This window comes from Trachypithecus francoisi, unplaced genomic scaffold (assembly GCF_009764315.1).
Source record: "Trachypithecus francoisi isolate TF-2019V2 unplaced genomic scaffold, Tfra_2.0 Lachesis_group12, whole genome shotgun sequence".
In the NCBI taxonomy this organism is placed as follows: Eukaryota; Metazoa; Chordata; class Mammalia; order Primates; family Cercopithecidae; genus Trachypithecus; species Trachypithecus francoisi.
The window spans coordinates 89,281,324-89,293,943 of NW_022681457.1; the positions used below are offsets into that span (position 1 = coordinate 89,281,324).

General features: G+C 44.2%; 1 protein-coding gene across 12 annotated transcripts in view; it reads left to right on the forward strand.

The window, feature by feature from the left end:
* Positions 1-12,620, forward strand: part of KIAA0319L (KIAA0319 like) — a 132,583-nt gene that overhangs the window by 111,474 nt on the left and 8,489 nt on the right. For 9 of the 12 annotated variants that reach the window (XM_033227142.1, XM_033227143.1, XM_033227141.1 and 6 more), the window contains 9 exons: positions 295-418; positions 1,105-1,237; positions 3,030-3,178; positions 4,286-4,437; positions 4,787-4,925; positions 6,455-6,614; positions 10,435-10,577; positions 11,679-11,801; positions 12,373-12,463. In XM_033227142.1, the coding sequence (XP_033083033.1) occupies positions 295-418; positions 1,105-1,237; positions 3,030-3,178; positions 4,286-4,437; positions 4,787-4,925; positions 6,455-6,614; positions 10,435-10,577; positions 11,679-11,801; positions 12,373-12,463 (1,214 nt within the window). Of the gene's footprint in view, positions 1-294; positions 419-1,104; positions 1,238-3,029; positions 3,179-4,285; positions 4,438-4,786; positions 4,926-6,454; positions 6,615-7,533; positions 7,722-10,434; positions 10,578-11,678; positions 11,802-11,934; positions 11,970-12,372; positions 12,465-12,620 lie in introns of those variants that run through there. The other 3 variants (XR_004440953.1, XM_033227146.1, XR_004440954.1) reach the window with 3 other exon arrangements.

Below are 12,620 nucleotides of genomic sequence, written 5' to 3' on the forward strand. Positions count from 1 at the left end.
CCTTGGTAATCTCTGCACATTTCCCGATACTCACCTCTCTCATGAGAGTTCTGGTTTTATTTGAAACTGCTGCTGTGTCAGAGAGGGTTGTTTCCTTGAAGAGGGAAACCCTTAGCAAGGTGCCTCATGATATCTGACTCCACATTGACTCATGTGCTGAACTGGGACGTAGTAGCCCAGTACCATCTTAGGTCTTAGGTTTAGAAAACTGAATCGTTTTTACCAGAGTAGGAATTTTGTGTGATGTTGTGATTCTGGGAGTCTACTTTTCCACTTCTGTATTTGTATTTGTAGGGTGTTAGAACACCAACCTTACAACTCTCTGCAATGCAAGAAGGAGACTACACTTACCAACTTACAGTGACTGACACAATAGGACAGCAGGCCACTGCTCAAGTGACTGTTATTGTGCAGCCTGGTAAGCTCCAGCCTTGTGGTTCAGGCTCTTCTGTTGGTGGGTCCATTTAACCTTGGGAGAAAAGAGGGTTGGGTTCTGAGGTGTATGAGGGTAGAAGCAGAAGGCACCGATCCATGGAGCCTCTGGTGACTTCTAGTTTCTCTTCCCCTTGTGCTTTCTTCATAGCTAGAGATGAAGGATAGTTCCCAGCCTCAGCTTGTGCCCTTTCCTTGGCTAGTTGTTGGTACCTTCAAGGAGATCTAGGAGATAGAGTTTATGCCATCCCAAATCCTATGGTTGGTACAAAAGTAATTGCGGTTTTTGCCATTCCCTTCAATGGCAATTACTTTTGCACCAAAACCCAATACCACATCCTCTGAGGGCCTGCTTAAAACTCACTTCCTCAGGACAGTCCTGTCTTGTCACTCAAATCCTTTCATTTGAACTCGCTTAGCATTAGAGTTCAAATTTAGTATGGCATTATAACTTCATTATGTTCTACTATGTTTCTGTCAGAATTGCTTGATATGTTTCAGTCTTATATACTTTATTGTGTGCTCCCTACGGTAACCACATCTTCCACAGTATCTGACAGTTCTGTGGCCTGAGAGGCAGAGTCCATGGCTTCCAGAACATATGTCCCAATTGGTTCCTCTCCTTTCCCACCTGGACTGGCTGCTTTTGACCTCTAACTCTTTGTCTTCCAGAAAACAACAAGCCTCCTCAGGCAGATGCAGGCCCAGATAAAGAGCTGACCCTTCCTGTGGATAGCACAACCCTGGATGGCAGCAAGAGCTCAGATGATCAGAAAATTATCTCTTATCTCTGGGAAAAAACACAGTGAGTATTGACACAAAATCCTTATTTTTGCAAAGCCTCCAGACCTTGGAAGAGCAAGGTTTTATTTGCTATTATGAGTTGATTTGCTCTTATTGGCTTATCCAGTGGGGTGACTGAGGAAGAAATGTTTGCAATTCCAAACTTCAACTCCAAGAAAATGATATTATAAAATAATTTTTGTAAGAAAAAAAGAATGCTTGCCATCAGCTAGTCTGCAGGTAGTACTGTGTGATCCTGGTGCTTTTGCAGGTACAATCCATCTGCTAAAATGCAGAGTTTAATTACACTTGAGAGGCAGGATGGAAGGGGTAATGGAGCAGAAAAATAGTGTTGCTCAGAATTAACTGGGTAAGGCTGGCACCGGGGATGGGGCAGAACAGCTATTAAGAGAAATTGAAAATACATCTATAAAATGAAAGCATTACTCTGTTATTGTTTTCTTGAAGACACCATTTACCAATTAACCGGAGGCCAAAGGCAGTAATCAAAATAATTCTAATTACATTGAAATTACCTAACTGAACCATTCTTAGTTCCTATAGTTTCTTTCAGCTCCTTTAAACCATAACTAATGCAACTGAAATTATATGCAGGATCCCACAAGTAGCAAAATATTCTAAGAGTTAAAAGTATTCTCTGTTTCCAAAGGTAGCAACCATAGGACAGCCTGGGTTTTTTGGTTTTGTGTCTATTTGTTTGTTTGTTTGATTGTTTGTTTGTTTATTTGTTTGTTTGACAGAGGTATTGGAGATGGGTGGAAAAGAGCTTTAATTTGACTATACAAATGACTTGCTTTTTATATTGCTGAGTTGGAATCTAGAAATTACTTCCCTCAGCTCTTGTTTTTATCTTTTGTAGAACATGATCTTACCCAGCCCAGTGTTTTTAATTATAATTGTTTATTGAAGATATGGCTGATAGACCTTTTAGCTGAGTTTTATTAGTGTTTACAGCAGAGATAATGCTTAGCATAGCTTCTTGAAGGACACTGTGCTTCAGAGGGAGCTACCAGGATCAGAGGCTGTAACTTTAAAAGGCAAAACAAAGTAAATCCTGGATGTCTGCAGATTTCTCTGGCTGTCCTGTAGTTTTCAAGAAAGCTCTGGGGCATTTTGATCCTTGAGCAGAGGGCTCTCTGGCTGTGTGCAGCCTCAGTGTTGGCACAGAGCTCCCTTGGCTGCTGCAGGCAACTCTCTGAGGCGACAAGGGGGAAGAAGGGATATGCGGTGTCCTGGGTGCTTGATGGCCCCTGTCCAGGAGCTGGAGGGAACTTTGCTTATAGAGTTGTTATGAACAAGATGGTTTTTTCCTGAGTGTTCCTCTGCAGTCTTGCCCCATTTCCTTTCCTTGACTTTTCATCAGGAGGGATTTGGGCAGTGATTAAGAAATGCATTTTGCTTCCTTGCTGGCAAGAGCCAAACCAACTACTGGGCCAGAAATGCTTTTTAAAAACATCACTCTTAAATCATTCTTTTGATCAGAGACTTAGTCAGAGAACTTTCTTCCTTTTACAAACTAAAACGGTAAAGAGTTCAAGTGTTCTAGAAGTTCATATAAAGGATAAGGCTAGAGGTGTTTGAAAGCTATTGGAATTTTCTGACCAGCAGGCAGCCTGTATTTTGAGGCCAAATGACCCTTTGTCCAATTGAAATATTTTTAAACATGTCTTGTCAAGGTCTGGATAACAATAGTGGGTGTCTTTGCTGAGGGAGTCATTGTCTCCTCTTGCTAAGTTAGGGACAGGACAGCAGCAGACAAGTACGACTCCACCCTCTGGTTTCTCCTTTTGCAGGGGACCTGATGGGGTGCAGCTCGAGAATGCTAACAGCAGTGTTGCCACTGTCACTGGGCTGCAAGTGGGGACGTATGTGTTCACCTTGACTGTCAAAGATGAGAGGAACCTGCAAAGCCAGAGCTCTGTGAATGTCATTGTCAAAGAAGGTACCTCTCCACCTCCAGTTTGTGTAGCAGCCTCTTTGGGTCAGATAGCTGAAGAATTTGTCCTGTCATGTTTGGGTGCAGAAATTGATTAGAGACAGCAAGAGGTGGGGAAGAGGGTTGGAGTGACGGCACCTGTTGTTTTCTTTTCTAAAACAGCCTTTAATTGGACTGTAAGGTGAATTTTAACTTCCCTCCCTCCTCCTGCTTATATCTTCCCTTCCCTCCCCTCCCCTCCCCTTATTTTCTTTTCAGTCCTCCCTCCTTCCCTCCTTACTTTCTTTCTCAGTTGAATAGGGAAAGAATTAAGGGTTCTATTCTTTGCATTTTTATTTTGCCCCTGCATTGCTGAGACCTGGGCCGTGACTCCTGTTAGCTACAGTGACACCTACTGTCAGGCCTGAGAATGACGGCTGCACTGCAGCTCACTATGCTTGCCCTGAGCCTTTGAACTGAGGCCTGCCAGAGGCCTTGCTCTAGTTTACAGGCACGGTGGCCAGTGAGGGCTGTGGGAGATGGCCCTAAGTTGATAGCAGGAAAAACCATCAGATATGCAGACCTCCAGACACAAGATATCAAGCTGAGTAAATACTGCATAGACATCTGAATATACAAAGCTTCACGTGGGGCTCCACATAAGAGAGGTAGCTCTTGGTTTTCTCTTGTGAAGTTCCAAGGAAGGGGTCCAAAAAGATATTCTGAGAATAACATTTTAAGATATTTTGAAGGAGAATTTGCAAGATCAACTAGGTGAAACCTATACTCCAAGGTTTTAAGCCAGTTTGGGCCATTATTTCTGATCATGACGTACCTCCAAAGCAGAGAAATGGATTCCATTTGGAAAGGCTGCTGGGAGAATATGGGAGGAAAGCACATTCATCCCCTCTGTTGTACAGTGTTAGGAGAACATTTCTCTAGGTAGGACTGGAACCTCAGGACTGAAGCGCTGGTAGCTTTCATCTACACTGTTGGTTGGTGGCAGGGACAGGCACTTAAAAAGGTTCTCCAGTTAAGATACTCTTGATGTTTTAATTTCCCCATAAGCATCATGAAGAAACATTTCTTCTTTTCCAGAATGTCACATTATTTCAATGATTTCTGTTTGATTAGAAATAAACAAACCACCTATAGCCAAGATAACTGGAAATGTGGTGATTACCTTACCCACGAGCACAGCAGAGCTGGATGGCTCTAAGTCTTCAGATGACAAGGGAATAGTCAGCTACCTCTGGACTCGAGATGAGGGGAGCCCAGCAGCAGGGGTAAGTGCGCTAGGAGCTGGAGAGCTACACAGGAGTGGGGAGGAGGAGCCACGCATTCTAGTATATGCTTTAATCAAGTACCCCCTTATATCAAACCCAGATTGTTCTCTGAAATCCAGGGAGGTTAAGTGACTTGCTTAGGGTCATTCTGTAAGCCAGTATAGCACAGAATGGGTTTCCCTCTCCTGATCCTAGCAGTTGTAGGCTGCAATGCTGTTCCAGATCAGGAACTGCCCAAGGTTGATACAGTTCAGCCCTGAAGGGCCTAGTTATGGGGAAAGCAGCAACTGACTCCGGGAAAGGAATGGCATTTTGTTCTGTAACATAGCCATGTTGTTCAACCCTACAGGAGGTGTTAAATCATTCTGACCATCACCCTATCCTTTTTCTTTCGAACCTGGTCGAGGGGACCTACACGTTTCACCTGAAAGTGACCGATGCAAAGGGTGAGAGTGACACAGACCGGACCACTGTGGAGGTGAAACCTGGTAAGTTCATTTAGTGATGAGGCTGAGTAGAATTACTGAATTAGGCAATCAAGGCCTCTATCCTGAGACCCCCTTCCCCCATCATGGACAGAGCCAGATGGCATGTCCGGCTTTTAAAATAATCTAGAAACCCCAAGCTGAAAAATCCATAGAGACCGTCTGTTCCAACAATACCTCCCACCCATGCAGAAATACAGACCTCCCCTATTCATCTCAGACGGAGAAACAAACTCAGAGAGGGCAGGACTTGCTCAGTGTCACACAGCAGTTGTGTCAGAGCCAGGCCTTTGTGCTCCTAGTCCAGCACTTTCTCCTCGCCTCGTGACTGATGAGAGAGGGCTCAGGGTGCTTGGGAATCTGAGCATGGGAATAGCTTGAGTCATGATGTCTCATCAGCATCCAGATGCAGAAAACAAGTTATTTTTATAAGTTGAGCCTGAGGCCTTATGTGACAATCCAGGGAAGGTAAAGTAATAGTGCTCTTTACATTTTTTAGCTTTGCAGAAATAAAAATTTTCTTCTTAGATAGAACCTTGTTTTTGTTTTGCTTTGAGGTTAATTTGGTGATAGGGAAGCACTGAGTGTGGAGGTGGGATAGAGCTTTATAAATTCCTGAGCTTCTGATGAAATGATGTTAACTTTAAACCTACTCTTTATTATCTAGGCCAACCTCATATATGGATGTTTTAGACAGGAAGGGATCTTGGGAGGTCTTCCAGTCCTTGTCCTGCCTCTAGGAAGGACAGTAGCTGAGACACTGAAATCTCTCTGTGTTTAAAGTCAGATCACAGATAGTCTACTAATTATGCAAATTATACATCAGAACAGACAAGTGGTGCATTCAAGTATGTAAATAAGGCTTTCCAAATAATCAGTTTGAAATTCCAAATGTAGAACATCTTTAGGACATATTCAAAAGTAAAACATGATAGCCTCACCGTTTTAGAGTTATACAAAGATAGTGCAGCTGTGATGTGGCTCTAAGGAAATCCTTGTGTCTTGGCTGACTGGATTTTCTTTTGTTAACTGTATTTAAACCTGGAGGGACAGATGCATTCCCATTATTGAGGAGATTGTTGAGAAGGACACTTTTCCTCCCATTGTTGTGCAAAAAATACAGTGAGGCACTGAAAATCAGATGTGAGTCAGGAGAGATTGCTTGATACCCCCACTTGGCCTGGATTGCTCAGCACCGCCAGTTGCACAGAGGCTTTTAAAACAAATGTTTAAGTGTTTCTCTCTTCCCCACTTCCATCATTACTCTCTACCCCTCACTGCATCACTGCTTCAGTCTTGTCCCCAGCACATGTGTGGGAATTCTCAGGATGGTATAGAGACCAGGAGTGCTTTAGAAGCTTTCTAAGCCAGCCCCAGATTGCCCCATCAGGAATTCACTATTGTCCCTTTCCATTTGAAGGACATCTGAATGCCCTCACTCCTTTCTCTCCTGTGCCAAAGCAAATGCACAGTGGCAGATCTGTGTTTGCTTTCCTACTTCTAAAGACATGACTGATCCACATGCTTTCCAGATCCCAGGAAAAACAACCTGGTGGAGATCATCTTGGATATCAACGTCAGTCAGCTAACTGAGAGGCTGAAGGGGATGTTCATCCGCCAGATTGGGGTCCTCCTGGGGGTGCTGGATTCCGACATCATTGTGCAAAAGATTCAGCCGTACACGGAGCAGAGGTAGCTGGGCAATGAATGGGGGGAGCAAAGGAAAGACCAGGGGCCCCCGGACTTCTTGAATGAGCTGAGAAATAGTGTGGCTAGATAGAGAAGGGTGGGCTTTCTGACCAGAAACACTCATGATGCCTTTTCTTCCATAGACTTCTGTCTTCTAGTGCAGATGACATGTGCGGTACTAGATACTTCAGCAGGGCTCCAGGGTGTAGGAGGTCCACTATTTTGACAACCAGAGTCTAGTAGAGGAGATTAGTAAATATGGAACATTAGTACAGGGTGAGTTTGATACAACAAGTGGCACTGTGGAACACTGTGGCAAGGACAATGAATTCTTCTAGGAGAGTTGGGGCGGGGTAATCCAAAGATTTTTCTAGAAGGAGGAAAGCGTCAACCTGGGCAACATAACAAGACCCCACTTCTACAGAAGATTTAAAAATTAGCCAGGTGCAGTGTGGTGAGCCTGTAGTCTAAGCTATTTGGGAAGCTGAGGCAGAAGAATTACTTGAGCCCAGGAGTTTGAGGCTGCAGTGAGCTCTGGTCACACCACTGTACACCAGTCTGGTAGACAGAGTGAGACTGTCTCAAGAAAAAAAAAAAAAAGGGAAAAGGAAACTAGTATTGACCAGGTGTGGGAGGATGGGGAGGAGATTCGAAACGGGAACAGCATTGAGCAATGGCCCTATGGTATGAAAGTGTGGAGTTTCTTCCAGAAGAAGTCACTTGGTTCAAGCTTAGTGGCCCCAGGATGTGGTAGAAGACAAGACTGGCAGTGGAGACTAAGAACAGTTATATGCAAGCTGAGGATTTTAGTTTTAATAGTTTGGGTAGGCAGATCCAAGTTGGTTTGTTTTATGTGTGTGAAGTTTTTGTTTTGTTTTTGAAAGCAAGGAAATTCCATAATTTGATTTTTTTTTTTTTAAAGAAAGATCAGTAGTGTGGAAGCTAGACTAAAACAGGGAGAGACCAAAGGCTGGGAGACCAATCAGGAAGCTTCTGGACTAGTCCAGTAAAAAGGTAATAAAACCTGAATTAAGGTAGTGGAAGAAGAGGAGAAGAAATTAAAAGAAATTCAGTGGTAATTCAACAGGACTTGGCCCTTTAGGAATGAAGGTGAGTGAGACATCAAATGTGAGGCTTTTGATTTGGATGTCTGGATAGATGGTTCAGGTCAGATTGGGAAGCAGGTGGAACCAGTTTGGATGATTGAATTTGGGGTGTCTTATGGGCTGCGTCAGGAGATGTTCCGTCAGCTAGCCACAAGTAAAGGCTGGAACTTGTGGAAGGAAGAGCCCGAGATAGGAGTTACTGCATACAGGCAGGAGCCAAAGCCACAAGAAGGGGTGAGTCTCACTAGGAGAGATCTAAGATGGATGAGGACACAACTCTGAAGGGCATCATTATTTAAGGAGGAGGCAGAGAAAGAAGAGGTAGCAAAAGAAACTAAGAAACAGCAATTAGGTGGGAGGAAAACCGAATGAAAGTGGTGTGCTGGAAGTTAAGGGATGATCTGGCAGAAGGGGTGCTTCGAAAGGATTCAGATGCTACAGGGATGGAGGTGTGGTGAGAACACAAAATAGGCCTATGGGTTTGTTATTAGTAGATCAGCACTATAGTGAGAGCATTTTACATGGATGTTGGGGCAGAGGACAGATTTCATGGTTTGAGGATACAGAGATGGTCAGTATAACACCTTTTTGAGGAAGTTGGTGCTGAAAATAATATGGGAGGTAGGATTGAAAGAATATCTTTAAAAAATTTTTTTTCATTGTGGTCCTTGTGGAACATGAACGTCTTTTTAAAATAGGAAATTTGTGAGCATTTGTGTAGACTGAGAGGAAAAGGAGATAGTGGAGATAGGGGATGGGTAATAAATGGAGGCAGATCTGGGGGACCAGCTGAGTTGGAAACATGAGGTGAGAGCAGTGGTTCCCAACTTCAGCCACACAGTAGAATCTTGTGGAGGTTGTCTGAACATAACCCTGCCCAAGCCTTAGCCCCAGAGATGATAGTTCAGATGATGTTCTGGAGTGGGGCCTGGGTACCTAGAATGCAAAAGCTCCCCAGGTGAGTTTAATCTACAGTCAGGGCTCACTAGGTCAGAGATAGCACGATTAGGGATGAGTATACTCAGCAGCCTGGGAGTAGGAACAGGGCACATGGCTGCTTGATTGATCCAAGTTGGCGGGAATTGGCTGGCAAGCAGTGGAAAGATGTTAGCAAGAGTGCTGGTAAGAGCACTGTTGACAGGGTTGCTCAGATTCACCAGCACTGCATATAGGGCATGAACAAGAGAGAAGCTTCTGGGTTTCCCGGAGCTTCTGGCTTGGACTGGACTGACTGAGTTAAGGAATTCAGGAAGAACATGTGATTGGAAGAAAATAGTGTTTTACAGTGGGAAAGAATATGGGCCTCGTCTGAGCCCTGCCCCACTAGTGTTAGCTCTGTGACAGTGGGAAAGGTACTTCACCTCTCTGAACCTGTTTTACTATCTGTGAAAATACTAGTACCTATTTATAGGATTGTTACGAGGATTAAATAAGTTAATGTTTGTATAGTCCCTAACACATAGTGTTCAATTAATGGTTAGGAGTTGATTTTGAGACTTGTTGGATTTGAGGCATCTGTTAAAGCTCTGGGGTAGATATTCACACAAGTATTTGCAGATATAGACTGGTCACTCAGGAGAGATGTGGCGAAAAGAGATAAAGATCTGAGGGTTATTGATATATAGACCGAAATTGAAACTGTAAGCATGAATTCGTTAACTGGGAGAAGATAATGGGCAATGAACCACACATCCTTTATGGCAAAGGTTTTTTTGTTTGTTGTTTGTTTCCGGAATTGATAATGCCCCATTGTTAATCCCACTGTGCAGCAAGCTTTTAGAAAGTCTGTGGCAGTACTTCTCAGACTTTTATGTCATGCATGCCTAGAAAATGATACCATTTATAGGGCATCTTGGGATAAACAGAGAAGGCTGCTTGTACTGGAAGCAGCTGGTCCAGGGCCTCAAGGATGCCCAGGTCCCACCCAGCCACACTGCATGCTGAGGGGATCAATATCTTGGTCACACCTGTAAACCAGTGTGACCCACTGATTTAGAAGGTTCTAACTGTAAAACTCACATGGAGCTCAAGAGGCAGGCTACTAAAAATTAAGGCTAAAGCATAGAACAGCCTTGGTACTACTCAGATGTGAGTTCACATGTGGCCTATCTTAGAAATTGACAGTCAGCAAACAGATTCTGGGCATGGAGTAGTATAATTTCATAGTTGTCATCATAATTGTTTTGGCTATGTTGTGACCTATGGATAAGCTTTGATGCTGTCCAACAATTTACATTAACAAAGCATTGTGGTTTGTCTTTCAAGTCAACCAGTCACAAACCCAGCAGTCTTAGCTGGAAAAAGGCAGACAGCAGGGATGTAGCTATACCAAATCCCCATTTGTCTCATCCTCCAGTTAGATGGAGGATATGGGTCTTCTTGCTGGAGGAATGGGTTCTTTTGTTAGCTGGGGCAGCTTAGGGCATTTTAAAAAGAACAGACTTTGTAGTCAGACATAACAGGATTGGGATCTGGCTCTGCCATAATCAACTGTGTGACCTTGGGCAAGTTATTTAACCCCTCTTACAGAGCCCCAGTGTTGTTCTCTGTAAAATGGAGATGACCCTGATAACACCTTTCTCACTGGCTTGTAGTGACAGAATGCATGTAATACTTAGCACAGTGTCTGTCGCAAACAGAAGGTACTTAGTGAATGGTAGCTGTTGCTGCAGGTGTGGATCGCTTCAGCTCATTAGTACTGTTGCATGTCTCTGCAGCACCAAAATGGTATTTTTTGTTCAAAACGAGCCTCCCCACCAGATCTTCAAAGGCCATGAGGTGGCAGCGATGCTCAAGAGTGAGCTGCGGAAGCAAAAGGCAGACTTTTTGATATTCAGAGCCCTGGAAATCAACACTGTCAGTGAGTAATTCTGGGAAGTGGGGAGCAAGAGCCTACCCAGTGCCTGCAGCTCACCTGTTGGTCCTTTCTGTCTTTGGCCTTCATCTCCTTTTCTCTGGGAAGATGGAGATAATTGTTTTCTTACACTACCATTATCATGAAAGAGTCCTGATTCATCATTGGGGATTCGTAACTTGGGGCCCATGGACCCCTGAGATCGCGTTCAGAAGGCTGTGAGCTTGAGTGGGGAAAAATTACATCTTTGTTTTCACTAACCTCTGACTGAAACCCACTGTTTCCTTTAATGATAAATGTAGGCAATAAACTACAGTAGTATCAATAGAATCTGTGGCTTTGAGGCAACAGAAATCACAAATAATTTCCTATCATGTTACATGATGTCATTTTTACTTATCACTACTTTGAAATTAGGATAGTGTTTAAACCCACTTCTAGCTCTTGTTATTTAATGCTTATTTATTTGTTTATTTTGAGACAGAGTCTATCCTGTCACCCAGGCTACAGTGCAGTGGTGCAATCTCAGCTCACTGCAACCTCCGCCTCCTAGGTTCAAGTGATTTCCTGCCTCAGCCTCCCAAATAGCTGGGATTATAGGCATGTGCCACCATGCCCAGCTAATTTTTATAGAGACGGGGTTTCACCATATTGCCCAGGTTGGTCTCGAACTCCTGACTTCAAGTGATCTGCCCGCCTCAGCCTCCCAAAGTGCTGGGATTATAGGCATGAGCTACCATGCCCCACCTGTCTTCTTAAATATTTCAAAAACATGTTTAATATAATTATTGCTTTCCTTTGAATACTATATGTATTTTATTTTTGCAATTCTGAGAAGGGGATGTGTGGGACATAAAAGATTAAGAATTGCTGATATTGACAAACAAGTGAAAACAGACTGAAGTGTCTTTGTACTGGCCCTCCTGACTGCTCTAGTTTTGTCCAGTCGAGATGAGAAAGGCAGGCACCATGCCCAAGGTGGGTCTCGAGGACATTTTACCACACAGCATTAATCTGGGGTGCTTTGGTGCTCTCATGGGCTCTAGGTGCTGCTTGTCACCCCTGGCTGACTCTTGTTGACTTTCTTCCCTTTGCTGCCACTCTCAGCATGTCAGCTGAACTGTTCTGACCATGGCCACTGTGACTCGTTCACCAAACGCTGTATCTGTGACCCTTTTTGGATGGAGAATTTCATCAAGGTGCAGCTGAGGGATGGAGACAGCAACTGTGGTGAGTTTTCTGTGTGGCACAGTGCCAGCCTGTTTGGCACTGAATGTGGTTCTTTGCTGAGTGGGTGGGTGTTGGTGTTTCTGAAGCAGATGAGCAGGCAAGGATAAGAACTTTGTGTATTTTCTGTTTGCAGAGGACTTTTACTTCCTTCCTCCACACTTGCTCAAGGTTAGAGGAAAGCCCTGAAGCAGTCTTGTGTAAGAAGAACCAGGCTTAACTCAGATCAAATGCCAGTTACAGCCTAAATCCCACTAGCTGAAAAGCCCTCTGTCTTTTGGAGTACCTCCATGCTGTAGCCTAGTGGAAGCCCTCGTTTCTCTCTTAAGCCTTTTCAGCCTGCACCACTGCTGCAGGGTCTCAGGGCTTGCGTGGAGCAGGGACTGGAAAGCAGGGACATTTCAAAAGGTTTAAAGCTTCCGCTGCCCGTTAACGCCAAGGTTTCACCTTCCTGGGGAACCCTGGGGCATTCTTGTCTCCAGAGTGAAGCCACACCTGCCCAAGCTGGGGGCAGCCCAGACCTCCCTCCCAGCCTCTCCCTCCACAGCCCTCACCATTTTGATTTTCTTGGCAGAGTGGAGCGTGTTATATGTTATCATTGCTACCTTTGTCATTGTTGTTGCCTTGGGAATCCTGTCTTGGACTGTGATCTGTTGTTGTAAGAGGTAAGATGGATTTTCCTTTGAAATTCATTCGGGCTTCTTGTCATACATTCGTTCCTCAGAGAGGTATTTGGCACCTTCCACGTGGAAGGACTGGACTGGGTCCTCAGTCAGCGTTAGAGAGTTCTGACCCACCTAAGGCATGCATGGGCAGCTTTCC